At 39.2% G+C, this 19131-nt stretch overlaps 1 protein-coding gene across 1 annotated transcript in view; it reads right to left on the bottom strand.

The window, feature by feature from the left end:
* LOC107669693 (NACHT, LRR and PYD domains-containing protein 12-like) overlaps nucleotides 1-19131 on the bottom strand; it is a 39954-nt gene that overhangs the window by 13859 nt on the left and 6964 nt on the right. The window contains exons 3-5 of the mRNA XM_016462044.1: nucleotides 17360-19109; nucleotides 16887-17051; nucleotides 12626-12799 (exon numbers count right to left, since the gene is read on the bottom strand). Of these exons, the coding sequence (XP_016317530.1) occupies nucleotides 12626-12799; nucleotides 16887-17051; nucleotides 17360-19109 (2089 nt within the window). The remainder of the gene's footprint in view (nucleotides 1-12625; nucleotides 12800-16886; nucleotides 17052-17359; nucleotides 19110-19131) is intronic.

Raw genomic sequence — 19131 nt, 5'->3', positions numbered from 1 at the left:
ATGCCCACGCTGGGGCTGTGCTTACTGAGACAGATTGCTCTCACGATGAGAGCGTGTATCTCGCTTTGCTTCGCTCGCGGTTCGCCTTTTTCAATGAAGGCGGCCCTGCCCCTCCCACGCTCACGTTCTCCCCTCCCAGTTGCCTCGGAGGATGAAACTGTGAAGTCGCGGGGCTGAGAAATAGGGCTGGAGTGATTTCACACCGGCATAGGTCCCGCGTGCTTCACTCTTCCTGCAACACACTGATCTGCCAGTGCGTTTTACTCGTGAGGATTAGTGTCCCTCGTCTGCATCGAACGGATTTATCCTTTTAGGCGGATCTAAAGATGCGTGCAGCAAAGACTGGGCCACACCCACGCTGCACTCATGGAGGCTGACTGCTCTCACTGAAAGAGCATTGATCTAGCAAAACACTTTTGAGAGGAAAAGGAAGATCAGTTCTCGCTGAGGCTGGAACTCCCTCTAAGAAAGTTTGCGCTCACTCTCCATCCCTCCGTTCAACACTGAGTGATGGAAGTTTTATTCAAGCTGGGCATGTCCTTCAAGATCAGTGCATGCCCAAGCAAACTACCGCTGATAGCGGACACATACAAAGAGCATTTCTCCTCTCCTCACTCTTCCTAATGCAAGTTCCCCGCCCTCGCACAGGCGAACTTCCTTTTGTAAAATTAGAACCTCTTGCCACCCGGTTCAAGGCTTGGGCAGCCATTCCTGGTGTTTCAAGTTGGGTTCTAAATACGATAAAATGAGGTTACTCGCTCCAGTTCGCTCGCAGCCCACCTCGTTTCAGAGGTATTATTCACACTTTGGTACAGAACAACGAAGCTCATGTTCTTCAGTCCGAAGTACAAAAATTGCTTGCAAAATGTGCCGTGGAAACCGTACCTCTAGCGAGCAGCGAGTCAGGCTTTTCAGCTGCTACTTCCTCGTGCCGAAGAGAATGGCGGGCTCAGACCTATTCTAGATCTCAGACTTCAACTTTGAAACAGATCCTTGCACAGGTTTGTCCCGAGGACTGGTTTATGACAGTGAATCTGAAAGATGCATACTTTCACATCCACATAACCCCCTGCCACAGACCGTTCTTGAGACTCACGTTCGAGGGAGTGGCCTATCAGTATACAGTCCTATTTGGACTGTCTCTGGCCCCTCGCACTTTTACGAAGTTTATCGACAGTGACTCTGAGACAGATGGGAATCCGCATCCTCAATTACCGCAACGACTGGCTGGTTTTAGCCAGATCAGATCGGAAACTAATAACACACAGATTGCTGCTGCTCAGCCATCTGGAGGGCCTCTTTCTGGGGACTGTTATAGACTCTGCCCGGATGCGGGCATGGCTTACGCCGGAACGGTCCCTGACTATTCAGCGACTGGCGGCATCTTTCAAGCCAGGGACTTTGTGTCCCCTCAGGAGTTTCCAGAGGATGCTCGGCCTAATGGCAGCCACCTACTCTGTGATTCCTCTAGGCCTGCTTCACTAAAACACCATTTTAGAGGCTAGAGCACTGTCTACGAGACGTCTTAACGCCCTTAAATGGTCAGTCATCTGTGACTGGTGTGAAGCACGAAAGCCTAGACCCGGTTTCTTGTGACATGTCCCACATGCTGACTTTTTTTTTGCAAGAGTTGTTGGACAATGGGTGCGCCCCTTCAACGCTCAAAGTTTATGTTGCAACTATCGCAGCGAATCATTCCCTCGAAGTTGGTCAGTCAGTCGGCAGAAACTACTTGGTCATTAAGCTCTTGAAGGGTGCCCAGAGATTGAATCCTCCTCGTCCTCAGACCGTGCCGACCTGGGACTTGTCCATAGTCCCTTTGAGCTACTCCATTCGGCCGACCTGTGGCCCATGTCGCTTAACACCACCCTCCTTTTGGCATTAGCATCAGCCAAGCGAGTGGGTGACCTGCAGGCACTGTCAATCAGTGCTTCCTGTCTGGAATTTGGGCCTAACCACTGTAAGTTCATCCTCAAGCCAAGACAAGGTTATGTGCCTAAGGTGCTCTCAGAAGGGCGTGGTCCGTTTACAGACAAGGTCATTACCCTTATAGTGCTCCCCGCTGCGGACGGTGAGCAGGGTCACAATCCACTCTGCCCCGTTAGGGCTCTTAGAGTGTACATTACACAACTCTCTGGTCTTTTCAGATAACCAGAGCAGCTATTTGTCTGCTTTGGAGGCCGATGTAAAGGGCTGCCGGTTACGAAGCAGAGACTTTCCCGCTGGATAGTAGATGCTATAGCTTTGGCTTATGCCTCAAAAGGCTTGCAATGCCCTATAGGCCGCCAGAGGAATGGCCTCATCCTGGGCGTGGTCCAGCGGAATTTCTATAAGTGAGATTTTTCGGCCGCCGGCTGTTTGTCGCTGTCCACATTTGCCAGATTCTATCATTTAGACGTCCCTACCCTGCAGGCACATATTTTTGTCTATTTTATCTGCCTATTTCTCCCTAAGGGTGGAAATGGTAATATCTGTAGTCCCAGCTCGGCTGAGAACTCATTTTACTTGGTCGTTGCCGTCATTTGACCAAGATTCTATTTTTAGACGTCCCTGCCCTGCAGAGATGGGCATAAATACATGAAAATGTATTTAAAATAAAAATATAAAATACTGTGTGGAAAAATTTATTTAAATACAAATACAGTATTTTGTATTTTGAAAATACACAAAATACATGTGAAATTGGCCATCCAGTGCAGGTATCTCTATAGACTGAAATCTATCTGGACCTATTCTGGAGAAAGAAAACAAACAAACAAATAAACAAACAAACACATTTCAATGTGTACAACTGCTTAGAAACTTTTGTTTTAATTTTACATACCTCCTTCCTTCCCCTACCCTGTAGGAAATACAAAACTACCAAAAAAAAACAAAAAAAACATTTGTTTCAGGTTGTTTATTTTCTTGTATATAAAGTTGATTCAAATTAGAACGTTTATCTAAAATTTAAATGTTAATATTAGAATTATTTTAGATAGCATTTAACACTCCACCTGTATCTGGTGTGTGTTGAGCGCACTGGCGCCGTTGTCCTGTGGCTGCCGTCGCATCATCCAGGTGGATGCTGCACACTGGTGGTGGTTGAGGAGAGACCCCCCCACATGATTGTAAAGCGCTTTGGGTGTACAGCAATACACAATAAAGTGCTATATAAATGCATCATTCACTCATTCATTCATTCAAAGTTTTTTTTTTCTTTTTTTTTTTTACGAAAAATAAAACCAAAACCTTAAGATTTTTTTTGTGGTGAACCATTCATCAGTGTCTTCACAAATTAAATTGTTGATTACAGACAGTGATTAACCTATTTATTTTGTCTCTAAATAAACATACATTTGCATGGATGGGTGAACATTTATTCACAAACTTCTCACGAAATGACTGTTTGACAAATTACTCGGCAAACTACTTCCTCCCACTGCTGCTTTCTGATGGTTTGGAGCAGGCCCAGTTCTACGGGGGTGCTAGAGCGTGCTAAGCACCCTCAAACGAAATCAATAGTACCCTCAGTTAATGATGTAATAATGGCATTTCATTGCAGATTTGGCAAACTATTAGTGCTTTATGGTTTGCGCTCTGGAGATCGGTTTCTATTTCAACATCTTTTGCAGTGTTGAGCAATGTAGCAAATTACAGACATATCTGTTGATTTCTTGAATCAAATAGCCAATCAGAGGTGTTTAAGTTAGAATCCACTCACTGCTCAAATCGCCACATTTTTTGTTCAGGTGTTGTGTTTAGCATGAATCATTTCATTATAACAAAGTGTAGACGCGATGTAAATAAGAGATTCATTGTGCAGCATAGAGATCTTAATTGATTATAATGTATCTTTGTGAGATCGCGATGAACTAAGATGAGTGACAGCTTTTAGTGATTATAAAGGGAACACTCTTGCACCATATAATGAACGGCATCTATATATATATATATATATATATATATATATATATATAGCGACAGAAAGAGAGAGCACCCTCACTAATTTAAGAACCACCCTCAATGATTTGATTCTGGAGCCGGGCCTGGTTTGGAGAACAATTACTCCAAGCCTGTCGTTTCACAGAATTATACAACGACGAGCGCATCAAGTATAAAAGCCTTGGACATTTAGGGAGGAGCGGGCAGTCAACAGCTTCGCGGCGAAAGTATAAACAAGACTTCAACTACACAAAATGCTTCCACTACGACAGTAATTGGGAGCTGCATGGTGATTCCACCGCTTGCCGCGTCCCGTGTGAAAAGGCCTTTAAGTCAAAAGTGTTGGCCTACTTTTCGGCGTTCCACTCTTCACCAAGCAGATTCTACATCAAATTCTATTGCTCATTCATTCATGCTTCTTTTTCCACTCCAACGTTCCAATAATTCCTGCACACTAAAATCTGCACGGATAAATTTGCTTACCCCGATAGACCTATCTTTGTAAATGATTTAGAAAAAGTTCAGTCAATTCACTCTTTATATCATTGCCTCGATATGTATTGTCGTATCACCCAGCCCTAACATCAGTAATGCTTTAAACACATTTGACAAGCTAGTTGATAAAAAACAACAACCGATTAACTATCAAAACTGATTGGCTAACACTATTCGGTGCTCTTTTTCTTCTTTCATGTTAACTGAAGGCAAATCTGAATGATGCACTATTTTAACTTTAATCGACAAGTACAGTTGACCATGACATCCTCACCTTATCTTATTCCATTAAAGTCGCTCACTCAATGCTGAATGGAGTTGTACAGCTGCAGCTCACATGATGAATGTTGGGGGGAGGGTGCGTGTCTGAACTAGTTGATGAACGAAATCGGCACCCTAATAAAAAGGTTGACTGGCACAAATTATTTTATGTAATTAGAAAATACAAAAATACTAATCTTAAATGTATTTAAATACAAAATACATTAGATTTTTTTTCCAAAGGCTTTTAAATACAAAAAAGTATTTTGTATTTTAAATACATGTATCTGAAATACTGCACATCCCTGCCTGCATGCATCGATTGTCTGTTTGATTTGCCTATTTCTCCCAGAGGGCGGAAATAGTTATATCTGCAGTCCTCAGTGGTGCTTGGGACTCAGTTTGGCTCATGTTCTTAGGAGTCCTTAAGTTAAAGTCCCCCTGTAGTCAAATATTTTATCCCTTAAAACTATGCTAGTGATAGGAATCGATCACTTGACGTGATTGGTTATTGGTTTGTGACGTAGCAAACCGAGGGCTGTTTCAAACCGTATTTCTGGGTCAGTCTTTGGGAAACTACACTTTTAAGGAGAAAATACTCCGCAATGGTGTTGATTAATAGATTGGCACATTGTTTGTCTAAAGGCATATTAAAAACACCATATAGACAAATAAACAACATAAAAAACTTGATTTTCACTACAGGGGGACTTTTAAGTGTTCTGAGCAGGTCGTTCTGTATCTGCTCGTAGCACTTTTAATAGCTATCACTGTGTTAGTCCACTGAACCGCGTGAAGCATTTTCTTTGTAACAGATTTCTGAGGGAAACCACGTGAAACCTTGCGCGTTACGTTTATATTTGGAGTACATCTGCTTACCTGTATAGTTTGCATCATCAATAAAGTGTATACTGAGATCTGAGGTCTTGTTTGTATCGCTGTATTAGTTAATTGAGGCGTGCTAAGCGTCGTTAGGGAATCCTGGAGTGTGATGTATGAGGGAAACCCCAGTATTACAACTCAGCATCACACAAGCCATGATTTAAAGTAAGGGAAACTAAGCAACTGAAAACAATGTATTTCTTATGTAATGTTAATTCTGTATATCAGCGTCGGGTAAAATAGAATTATAATCTCCTTTGGTAGAGAAAGCTGCTTACATGTGGCTACACGGGGAAACGAGTAACAGCGAAGATGCTGAATTAAATGTAAACACAGCTTTTGAGTCTTAATCAGCTTTTCCACATATACATACTGGTCCTGATAATCATAATTTCTACCTACCGCTTGCTGCAGTTTTGCAAATCAATTTTTGTGAATGAATGACTTGCTCTACCAGTTGCTTTGGTCTCCATCAACAACACCCGCTTGCACCACCTGCTGGTGAGCGACTAACAGCAGATAGAGATCATGCATAGATACTCTACTGCTTTTCCTGCAGTTCCCGGATGTGCAATGCTGAATTTTCTGCCAAATTTGAACCACTGAATTTGTGGAAGCAAATTTGTAAAGTGAAATAAAATGGACTGAAAATTGCCTGTTGAATATTATACATTGTATTTTTAAGCAGATTGAATATTTCGGAAGTGAACCCTGGAAGGTGAATATTAATTAATACATTTTTAATTATGAAAATGTGTGTGAAATGCTTTGAATTGAAATGTTCACAGCTTAAATAAACAACTATGCTAAATTTCAGCCCCTAAAAATGCAAGCCCTGAAAATACAAGGCATTAAAATGCCAGCACTGTTAATGCAATGCATTATTTTTTTCAGTTAGCGCAATTCAATATGCTTTTTTGTTTCAAAGACATTTGTCATTATTTTTCTTCCATACAAGCACAAATACACACAGAGGCGTTTACCAAATCTGTTTCGCCAATATCCTATCCTATCCTATCACTGCATGAGAAAATGGACGTGTGGCGTGAGAGCGTGAGAAAAGTCTAAATTTTGTGAGTCTCACGCTAAATGAGTTGGTTAGAGTTGGCAGCCCTGCATTTACACTATTGGTTTGTTTAACGTTAGCAGTTATTCTGCAACTTGACCTCACGAGAATATGTGTGTATTTTTACTTAAACACACAAAAGTCCTATGCTGTGACTGACAAAAGAAAAGAAAAGACACCAAAACACAACATAAATTCACAAAAGACATCAATTTAATTTGTTCCCTGTAATCCGCATCTTTAGAATGCGTTTGATTGTGATGAAAAGATCCAAATTCAAGCCTTTATTCATTGATCTTCATCTCCATTCTCTAGAGTTGGGGTACTTTGACTTGAGTACAATTTTTAGCAGACTCTGACTTGTCACAGACTCGGATGCAATTTTACTCGGACTTGACACAGACTCCAGCCTTTGGGACTCAAAAAATAATCCATCAGAGTCCAGGGACAGTTGATGGAACTGTAACTGACCCAATGCATTTTCATGAAAGTGACATTTAGTATTTGCGTTTTTAAGTCTTGCGAGTACTGGAAAGACGGGTTTCTGTGCACACACACCCAAAGCACACTCACAGAAAGCGCCTCTCAGTCAGAGGGCCATATTTTAACGATCTAAGTGCATGGTCTAAAGCGCACGGCACAAGTGCACTTAGGGCGTGTCCGAATCCACTTTTGCTAGTTTAACGACGGGAAAAACGGTAGGCGCGCTGGGCACATGGTCCTAAAGGGTTGTCCCTATTCTCTTAATGAGTCATGGGTGTGTTTTAGGCGTAACATGCAATAAACCAATCAGAGTCTCATCTCCCATTCCCTTTAAAGGCCAGTTGCACTCACGCCATGGTGGATTTTGCAAGAGCAAAGACTGAACGCTTCTCCAGAACCTTGCACACAAGCAGACCATCAACTGGGCACAATAATAATCTTTTACATTGTAATCCTTAAATTTTTAATGTTTGGCATGTTTGTGCGCTGCTGCACGCCCCTCTGTGTGTAATAAGCAGAGTGTACGTGCGTTGTTCACCCCGCCTATGGGCACATATTACTAACGCGCTCTTTAATTAATAAAAAAAATATTGCGCCATTGAATTTAGACCAGGTTTCAGCTGGTCAAAAGCACAGTCTATTTCAGTTGCCTCAAAATAGCAACGTGCCAACAATGCGCCTGAACAAACCTCGTTTTCAGACCAGTACACCCATGGGCGCACAAAAGGGCACAAATGCATTTGCTATTTAAACAACGTGGCGCAAGACGTGAAAATGATAACTGCGTTGGATTGAACTAGAAAAAAAACACTTGCGTCGCGCCTGGCGCCGTATTGCACTGGGTGTATGATAGGGCCCAGAGTGTGAATGCCGAATTAAAGGAATAGTTCACCCAAAAATTTAAATTCTGTCATTAATTACTCACCCTCATGCCTTTCCCGTAAGACCTTCGTTCATCTTCGGAACACAACTCAAGATATTTTTATCATAATATTATGAAGCTATGATAATACTTTTTGTGCACAAAAAAATAAAAATAACGACTTTACTCAACAATTCAAAGCAAAGAGCTTGCCCAGAGGCGTAAAGTATTGGAGTAAATGTAATTAGTTACTGTACTTGAGTATCTTTTCAGGTACTTTGTAGTTGTACTGAGTATCAAAGATATTAGCAACTTTTACTCTTTACTTCACTACATTTTTGAATGAGTATCTGTACTCTTTAGTCCACTACATTTGAAATGAGTGTTGCAAGGTGTTCAGTTTTATTTTGGTTTTAGAAAATAAACGTGATTGCTCACCTCATAAATCAACTCTTTCTTGTTTGTGTTTCATGCTCTCTGTGCCTTGCCCTGGACTTTTATGTCACGTCCTGTCTCCCGTGGTGTTTGTAGTCCGTTTGTTCATTTGTTCCCCTTGATTAGTCTACCCAGGTGTTTCTTATCTTGTTAAGCTTGTTAGCCCCCTGTGTGTTATATAGCCCAAGTTTTTCTTTAGTTCCTTGTGAATTGTTGAATGTAATGGTTGTCTGTTTGCCAGTCATTCTGTTCTTTGTTCTCTTTGGTTTTTGGCTAGTGTTTGTTCCTAGTTTTTCCATTAAATATCTGCACATAGATCCTTGCCTCTGTCTGTTTTCCACAGCTTCTCCACAACGTTATAGTTTTTGACTGGTGCATCTTTGAGCCTATATTTAGTATAAATAAAATACTTAAGTACTGTTAAAATCTTTTACTCAAGTTGTTTTGGAATTGGTGACTTGTAACTAGAGGTCGACCGATGTATCGGTTTTGCCGATTAATCGGCACCGATAGTTGATTGCTGTAACTATCGGTTATGCTGCGCTTTTATTTTGATTAGATAATCATCAAGTGTTCAAGAATAGAAGCAGTTAAAGTGTGAGAGTATACACAATATCCATATGTATATAATTTTAATGCTATAGCCTTTGTGTATATATTTAAAGATGTGCATCTTTAAGCATGACAGTTGAAATGAAATGGTAACACTTTAAAATAAGAGTCCATTTGTAGCATTAAGATTAATGAAAGCTGTGTAAGTATTGTTCCTTGTTAGAGTGTGTTAATTTCAACATTTACTATTACTATTATTATTATTTTTACTACTACTACTAGTATGGTTCAGTACTATTTTTGTTAATAAAGCACTATTTTAGTTTTTGTTCAGTATCAATTTTAAAACAATCGGTTAATTAATCGGTATCGGCCAGTATGGTCCAACCTAGCTATCGGTATTGGCAAAATCCACTATCGGTCGACCTCTACTTGTAACGTGTAGTGGACTAATTTTCACTGTAAGGTATCTGTACTGTTACTCAAGTATGGTTTTTAGGTACTCTTTACATCTCTGCTATCGCCTGCTTCGTCAAAAGATTGCGATATGCCGTGTTTTGGGGGTTAATGTTGGTTTGAATCATATACTGCGTCCCAATGTGACTACTTATACTACGCCCTTAAAATATGCACTCTTTTGGTGAGGAAAATGTACACACTTTTGAGTGTGTAGTAGAAGAGTATGCAAGCTTTGGGACATACTATCACATTATACAATTGCGTCTTTAATGGACCGCTCTGTCGCATAATTACACGCACGAGGTCACTGTAAACTGGCCTGTCAATCATCTTGTCACAGTTCACATCCTCCACATTGCATTTCATTTAACTTCCTACCGTATTAGAGAGAAAAGAAGTAGCACATTGATCTGCCTGCGATGGATTTTTTTTTGCATAATGATGCATTTGAAAGTTAATGGCCAAACGGATGTTTATAAATGTTCACATTGTTGTTGCAGATAAAAAAAATATAATACAGATAACATTAAAGGGGTCATATGATGCTGCTAAAAAGAACATTATTTTGTGTATTTGGTGTAATGAAATGTATTTATGCAGTTTAAGGTTCAAAAAACACATAATTTTCCACATACTGTACATTATTGTTTCTCCTCTATGACCCGCCTTTCTGAAACGTGTCGATTTTTACAAAGCTCATCGGTCTGAAAAGCGAGGTGTGCTCTGATTGGCCAGCTATCCAGTGCGTTGTGAAGAGACAAAAACATTAAAACCCATTATAAACGAGGCATTTGTTGCATCCAGTGGGGACATAATTACGGATTATAATGACTTATACTGTCTTTTTACACGTTGCATCGTGCCGCGTAAACATAAAACCATGTCTGCATTTGTGATCGGAGAAATGACAAACAACAAGCGGAGGCCGGAGGCCTAGAATGACCGGCGGACTAGAGTATGCGGAGGCCGGCTTGAGTGAGCAGAGGTGGGCGGGCTTGAGAACGGCGCGGCCGGCGGATTTGACGAAGGAGCGTCCGGAGGGCTTGCGGCAACCACATGTGACGACCCTGGGCTGGACTCCGCTTCGTCCACGGTGAAAGCCGATCCGGCGATCCACAGTGCGAAGTTTATGTATTTCCTCAGCAACCAGCACGGATCAGCAGATATCGTCCTCTTTTGGAAGGCCAAACAAAGTAGTTTCACACAGCACCACAGCGCCTTCACAACATGGCGTCAGCGGCAACAACAATACTACAGTGAGAATAAAAGTTACGCCTTCTTTCTTTGCGTGAACATTTGGGCGGCGTTATGCAAATCTTCCCACATCGTGATGTAGACATGTGGGGGCGTGTTAGAACGAGCCGTTTTAGGTAGGTGTGGCTGACTCTTAACTTTTATAAAGAATATCTCTTTGGATTTGAGACTTTAGTCTTTGCAACTTTACAGATCTTCTTTATGCACAAAGAGCTTGTAACGCTCCAAAGAGAAAGGAAAAATTTAAATCGCATCATATGACCCCTTTAAATAAATATTTTACCAGGTTAAATGTTGATTATTAGTAACTCAAACCCCTTTATTTAAACCTCTCTACTTAACTGTCGGTGGCGCACATCCACCATGTTTGTAGTTTTTTTTTTAACATTTTTTATTCGTGTTTGTAGTTCTGTCAAATTCTTCACCAAAACACAATGGTTTGTGGGTAATATTAGCCATTAGAGTGTGCACGCATCCACACTTCAAAAATCGACCTGAAATAGTAGACCATTCAGGTTCTTTTGGCATACTCTTTTCAACATACTATGCTTAGGGACACACTTACTCTAATCTCACATACTATTTAGGATGGATAGTATGAACATTGGGATGCAGGGATAGACGTATAAACACACGCGGGGTGTGCCTTGCCACCTTCAAGGAGTGAAGCGAAGCGGGATACCATTTTCATTGATTGTCACATTGTCATTTGGACTGCTTTTGGTACCACTTTTGACATTGTCACAATAAATAAATCATTATGATTACACTTGACTGTCTGTTATGTTTGTAAGAAAAGGTTATGGTAAGGCTTAGAGGTTTGAGTGGGATTAGTGGCTCAAAATATATTTTTAATGCTATATTGCTACTCAAATTGTTTTTATTAATATTATCTCAATTATGAACACACTGGTTTGTAGTGCAAACAGTTTTACAGTTTACTGCACTGTTATTATTTTCGTTATTTCCCTATGGCGGCTAATGAACCGCACATTCCCAGAAAACGGCTTACTTCCGTGTTGAAGAATAAGGTGGATAAAAGATTTGTAAATATTTAACATTTTCTAGCTGTAAAAACGTAATATTGTTTACGTTTAAATATGTCCATATTGAACATTTCAGCATCTATCCGAACGAACAAAAAAGTATTATGTAAGTTCCATATTAATACCTACATAACTATGAGACCAGTCAATCAGTTCCATAATTAATGTGTATATAACTTTTAGTTTAGAACAGAGGGTCAAATTGTCTTTATCAATACTGTATTGGTGGCAGTTTAGCTATAATAATTGTCTAATTCTGGTCAATAAACTTGAATATCACTCAGTAAGTTCCATAATTATTGTGGATATAACTTTCACTTTAGAACAGGGGGTCAATTGTCTTTATTACAATATTTAGCAATTTATAACGGTAAAGCCAGCATTAATTAAACATAATTACTAGCTTCATAATGTTCAGTTAACATAATAGATGGTGAATAATTGAGATATACCCAAGTGCATTACAACACAAAAATAAAATATGGTTTACTAAGGTGTAAATAATGGCTGATATGCCCATATGTTAAGCTAATCATTAATTACTAGTGTGTTCATGCTTAACTAATGCATAGTTCTGGACCCTTAAAATAAAGTGTTACCCTTTAGTCTCTTGTCTAGCTTTGTTATTATAACCCTTTTTGATGAGTTTCATCAAATCTGTTTATAGTCAAGTCAAGCCAGTTCAATGTTTATGTCATTGTTTTGTTTAATTATTTTGGCATTTGTTCATTCTGTTAATGTTTAACTGCACAGGGTTCTCAACTCAACTGGCCTTCAGAGGAATAAAAGTTAATATTTGCTAAAAAAAAAAAAAAAGTGACTTTAAATACATTTCCATTTATGGGTTAGTGTTGACAGAATTGTGTAATTATTTCTATTATTCTGTAACATAACAAAAACACTTACCGCAGTTTCTCCAGTTTACAGTGTGGATCCTTCAGTACAACAGAAAGAAGCTTCACTCCGGTGTCTCCTGGTTTGTTCCAGTTTAGATCCAGTTCTCTCAGATAAGAAGGGTTTAATCTCAGAGCTGAAGCCAGGGCAGCACAACCTTCCTCTCTAATTAGGCATCCAGACAGCCTGCGGGGCGGGAGAGGGATGCAATGTAATACCCCTCTAACACTGGTTTTGTTAAACATTACGTTGTGTACCTTTCAAAATGCCTGCTCCGAGTTCAGCAGTTCAAGTTTTGCTTTTAACAGTTAATGTGTCCCATGTGGTTCAAGGGCCAGGATCCAAGTTCAAAAAGCTTAATCTGGATCAGAATTATCTGGATTTGGAAATTGCACGTTTTGATATCCAGGATCAGGTAATCCATCTTACTTTTATGCTGGTTTAATTGGATTGGATCACAATGATCCAGATACACCCTTTTTCAGATTACCAAATCTGGAGTACTAATGCTCTACGGAACCCCTGAAGGGACGTGGTGATGGAAAAAATACAAAATAAATACTGTATGAGATGAAAAAAAAGTCAATGCTTTTGCATTCTCTCAGAAATGTTTTGCATTGCATTTACACAAATAACTACTTCTGGCTGGTTCATCTCTGATGATTGTGCCAATGTAGTTTACAAACAGTGATAAAAAAATAAAAACCTTTAAGTGAAATGTGATATTTTTGTTTGATATTCGGTGATATATTACATGTTACAAATTTTATTTTGGACCAGTTTTAAAGTTTTATTACATTTTTGTTCCTGAAATCCACCCTTCTGCTGGGATCATATCCTGATTTTTTTGGATCAAAGGTATCCCAATCATTTTGAACAACACAAACTGACAATTGAATCCAGATCAAAACCAAGATGGGATTTTGTGATCTAATCCGAATTCAGACTTCTTTCTTTTTTTTCTTTTGAACAAGCCATTTTCAAGATTTGATCCAATCCGATAGCCGAAATCCAATCAGATTACTTTTGAACAACCTCCCCCTAGTGTTTAAATTCCATGCTCTCTATAATAGTGTTAAGACCCGGGGTATCACCTGTTCCCTAAATGGGATCTGTTCGCCTCTAGGTGGCGTTCTAGGTTCTGGTTTTGTGTGTGTTGTGTTTTTTTCTTTTGTCTGTTTGCAGGGTGGAGACTAGCGGCAGGTGCGGTGGATTACCTATGATGAGTTGACTGATTAAAGGATCTCTATGAGGGGCCGTATAGGCCATAATTATTGAAAAGCCTTTTACAAACACTAGTGAAATGAAAAACATTGATAAACCTTAGTGAAATTCATTAATTTGCATTACTGAAAACCTCTTACATACACTAGTGAAAACCTTGATCAACCTTAGTGAAATTCATTCTTAAGCATAAGTAAAATACGTAAATATTTCAGTAGATGATGAGAGCTAATTTCACTCGAAACGGAAGCTGTCAACACTTCCGTTTAATTTGGCGTGTGTCTCACAAACTATTTTAGGCAATGGCAGTTAGTCGTAAGTTGTCTGAAGCTATTAATATTTTAAACATAATTTTACCGTCGTCAAGTACAATTCAAAGTCGGACAAAACAGCGCGATGTTACAGAGCTCGTGCCGTGGTGACCTGTCATCGGCGCGGCTCTGCAACTGACTCGACAGCGCGGGGAGGACGTGCTCGCTAGCACCACCGAGCTGACAGCACGGACATCAGCATCTCTTCATAATACTTCACAGAAATTCGTGATTTTCCCTGCACATAACATAACCCAAATCAGTATTGATTTATTATTACATTTCTTTTGCTTATTATCTTTCTACTACATAAACAGCATAGTTGTATTTTGAAAAACTGCATGTAGCAGATACTTTAATAATAGGCTACTGTAGGAGCACGTCCAACATCGTTTAGCACATCCAACTAGTGTTTAATTTAGTAGGCTACTTTATTGTTTTCAATTTCTATTCAGCAGTTACCATTTTAAATTTGAATCCCATTGTTAAATATAGGATATATAAGACCAGGGAACGGTCAGTGTTAGCTTATTTAACTTTCACATTGCAATTTCATTAATACAGTGTACTGTATATGGTGGTATTTTTAATTTTGCACTGCATTGTGTTGTGTTTTAGGGTTAATGGAAAACTTATGAAAATTAACCATGGTACACCATAACCATATTTGTAGTAAAACTGTGGTTAAACAAATTACAATCTGCCAAAAACCATGGTTAATCCTACTACTCTTTAGTAAAACATGGTTATTTTCCGTATTTCCTGCAATGGAAAATTAAAATATAATGTCCTGGCAGAAAATTATCAGTACATTATACCCATTTTTTTCAGTATATGCTACAGTTACACAAATATCTTTAAATGTAAAATTTATCTAATGCCTTGATGAATGAATCCATAAAACATTTTTAATTCTAAGAGGACTAGGTATTGTAAATCATTAAGTGTTGACACAGCTTCCGTTTCAAGTGAAATTAGCTCTCATCATCTACTGAAATCTTTACTTATTTCAGTTATGCTTATGAATGAATTTCACTACGGTTGATCTTTTCGTTACACTCGTGTTTGTAAGAGGTTTTTCAGTTATGCTTATGAATGAATTTCACTAAGGCTGATCAATGTTTTCACTAGTGTAGGCCTATGTAAGAGGTTTTCATAATGCATATGAATGAATTTCACTAAGGTTTATCAATGTTTTTCATTTCACTAGTGTTTGTTAGAGGCTTTTCAATAATTATGGCCTATACGGCCCCTCATAGATCTCTGTTCTCCGGTGTGGTGTGCCCCGTTTGAGCTTGACTTCTCTCCAGCACCAGACTTTGAGCTTTCTTTAATATTTGATCTTTTGTTGTTTTATTTTCTCTTCCCTTTTTGGGTTTAACTTTAGTATAAATTACGTTAAAACATGTTTATTTTGAGTTAACTTTGTGCGTGGCCTCCCCATTTATGTTACGCTGCCCTGAGCCTGGTAGCAGTGGTGTAAGTTTGCTTTGAAAAGTGGTGGGGACACTGCGCAACTCGTTTTGCTAGTTTTTTATTTAACAACCTAATTTACTTGGGGACTGGGTTTAGGATAACTGTAGAGATGCACAAACGTATCTGAATGCATTTTTAGGAAATGTTCTGTGTTACATATTTTTACCGATTTATGCCGTCCTACCGCGACTATTTTTGGCCAGGGACACGACGTTGCCGTCGGACCAATGTTTGCTGGGTAATGACTAATCAATTACAGAACATTTAGCAAACACCGAGGAATCAAAAAAAAAAAAAAACCTAGCCTCCATAGCATAACGTGAGGTAAACAGCAAAGATAAGCTTTTCAAAATGAAAACAAAACAAAAAGAAAAGTAAAACTAAACTTGCTGCAGGGTGTTTGCCCAGTGTTTGCAGGGTTTTTTTTTTCTTTCCCCACAAGTTCACCTTCTCTGGTTTAAGAAGCGATTAATGCAATTCATAGTAATTATAACCAAAACAGGTTATTATAATTTTTATATGAATAATAAAATAAATACAAGGAAAACTCGCCCACTCGATTTTGTAATTTCTCATCTTTGCACCCGACACTGACTCAGAAAGCACTAGTTTATTAATAAATAATTAAAATGTCTTCTTTTCCCCCGACACGTTCATAATCACTTTTCCGGTGCTTTGAGGCAATTGCTTTATGCGCGAGCTTGAGCACGGACGGAATAGGCTCCAGCCTAATACGTTTGCCTATAGCCTATATTGAAGTATGGTTAATATATTATTATATTAATCAATTTAATATAACATGCGACTAGTTGACTAGAAAAATCTTTAATCACGTCGTTATTGCACTGCACGAGTTATGCATGCGTAAGGAGTCAAATGTTGTTGTTTTTTAATCACCCTAATTAGATAATGAAGAATGATTTGTTGATATTGTTTTCCCTTTAATACATACCTTCCGCAATATATTTTTCAATTACTTTCAAAAAGTGGTAGGGACAATATCGACCCTGGCAAAAAGTGGTGGGGACATGTCCCACCCGTCCCACCCGCAAATTACGCCTATGCCTGGTAGTTTGTAACAATAGCATTTTAACATGCAGTGCCTTTTTACATGCTATAAATAATAATGTCAAACAATTTTTACAAATTTTTATTTAACAACTTTATATTATATCTCCAAAAGAGTTCATAAATCCAAAAGTGCAACATTCCTGTTATCTGAGGCCAGTAAAACCTATTGTGACTGCTTTAAGGAATCTTACTTTAATGTCTCCAGTTTACATTGAGGATTCTTCAATCCAGTAGAGAGGTGCTTCGGTCCTGAATCTTCTAAGTTGTTGTTACTCAGGTTCAGCTCTCTCAGACTTGTGGAGAGAGCTGAGGCCAGTGCCAAACAACTTTTTTCTGTGAGACCACAGCCACTCAGACTAGGAAAGAAATAACCATATATTCAGTGTAAGCAACATACAATTTTATAGATTCTTTTAAATCATTTCAAACTATATAACTAAATAAATCATAACAGTGATCTATGCAATATAATTTTTTTTGTTTATAACTGTGTTATTGTGTTAATTTCATACAAATTGTGTATATACATGTAGTGCATATTCTATTATTATTTCTAAATGTATATTTTAATACATACTTCTGTACTGTACAGTGTTTGAGAACTGTAGTTTATTCCACACACACACACACGCACAAAAAAGATACATATATTAAATATACTGACTCTGCTTTTCTAGATGTTTCCACTACAGGTAGCAGCCTCAGAAGACATTCCTCTGATTGATCATATTTACTTAGATTAAACTCATCCAGCTCCTCATCTGAGTTTAGCAACACAAACACCAGAGCTGACCACTGACTAGGAGAGAGTCTGGCTCCAGACAGACGGCTTGCACCTGTTTTGCTCAAGTATGTCTGGACTTCCTGCACTAGTGAATGATCGTTCAGTTCATTCAGACAGTGGAAGAGATTGATGGATTTCTCTGGAGAGGAATTCTCCCTGATCTTCATCTTAATGTACTCAACTATTTCCTCTTGGCTGGAGGACATGCTATCTCTCTGTGCCAACAAGCCTCGCAGAAGAGCCTTACTGGACACTGATGAGAGACCTAGAAGGAATTGGAGGAAAAGATCCAGGTGTCCACTCTCACTCTGTATGGCCTGGTTCACTTCACTCTTTAAAAACTCAGTTATTTTTGAGTTGTGCTCTTTGTTCCCAATAAATGAAACGAGCTTGAATAGAGCAGCAAGAAACTCCTGCATGCTCAGGTGCACAAAGCTGTACACTTTCCCCAGGTAAAATTCAAACTCCTCTCTGAAGATCTGAGTGCAAATTCCTGAGTACACTGATGCTTCTCTGACATCAATGCCACATTCTCTCAAATCATCCTCATAGAAGATCAGGTTCCCTTTTTCTAGTTGTTCATAAGCTAGCTTTCCTAGTGACATAATATTATTCTGAGTCAGTTGAGGATCTACTTCACATTTTCCATCATACTTCAGAGACTTAAGTTTGGTCTGATAGATCAGGAAATGAGTGAACATTTGAGTGAGAGTCTTGGAGATTTCTGCACTCTCTGCTTCACACAACATTCTCCGTAGAACAGTGGCTGAAATCCAGCAGAAGACTGGGATGTGGCACATGATGTAGAGGCTCCTTGATGATTTCATGTGTGAGATGATTCTATTGGCCAGACTCTGGTCACTGATTCTCTTCCTGAAATACTCATCCTTCTGAGGGTTGTTGAACCCTCGTACCTCTGTGACCTGGTCGACACACTCAGGAGGGATCTGACTGGCTGCTGCTGGTCGAGAGGTGATCCAGAGGAGTGCTGATGGAAGCAGATTCCCCTTGATGAGATTGGTCAGCAGCACATCCACAGAGGCCGGTTCTGTTACACCAAACAGGTTTGGATTTTTTGGGAAATCTAAAGAAAGTCGACATTCCTCCATTCCGTCAAATATGAACACAATTTTGTAATCCTCATAGTCTGTTGGTCTCAGTTCTTTGGCATCTTTGAAAAAAAGATTAAGAAGGTCCATCAGACTGATGTTTTTCTCCTTCATCACATTGAGCTCTCTGAAGGGAAGTGGAAATATGTAGTGGACATCTTGATTAGTGTTTCCTTCTGCCCAGTCCAGAATGAACTTATGCACAGACACTGTTTTGCCAATTCCAGCAACTCCTTTAGTCAGTACGGTTCTGATGGGTTTGTTTTGTCCAGGTAAGGCTTTAAAGATGTCATTGCATTTGATTGGTGTTTCCCGTGTCTCTGGTCTCCTGGATGCTGTCTCAATCTGTCTCACCTCATGCTCATTATTGACTTCTCCAATCCCTCCTTCTGTGATGTAGAGCTCTGTGTAGATCTCATTAAGAAGTGGTGAGCTCATTTGATTGGAGATCCCTTCGTTAATTCTCTGAAATTTTTCTTTAAGTTTGGATTTAAGTTTTTGTTGACATGCAGGGGCACATTCTGAAAGAATGAATGACAACCA

Source organism: Sinocyclocheilus anshuiensis, unplaced genomic scaffold (assembly GCF_001515605.1).
Source record: "Sinocyclocheilus anshuiensis isolate Anshui unplaced genomic scaffold, SAMN03320099.WGS_v1.1 scaffold416, whole genome shotgun sequence".
Lineage (NCBI taxonomy): Eukaryota > Metazoa > Chordata > Actinopteri > Cypriniformes > Cyprinidae > Sinocyclocheilus > Sinocyclocheilus anshuiensis.
This window is presented reverse-complemented; position numbering and strand designations above follow the sequence as displayed.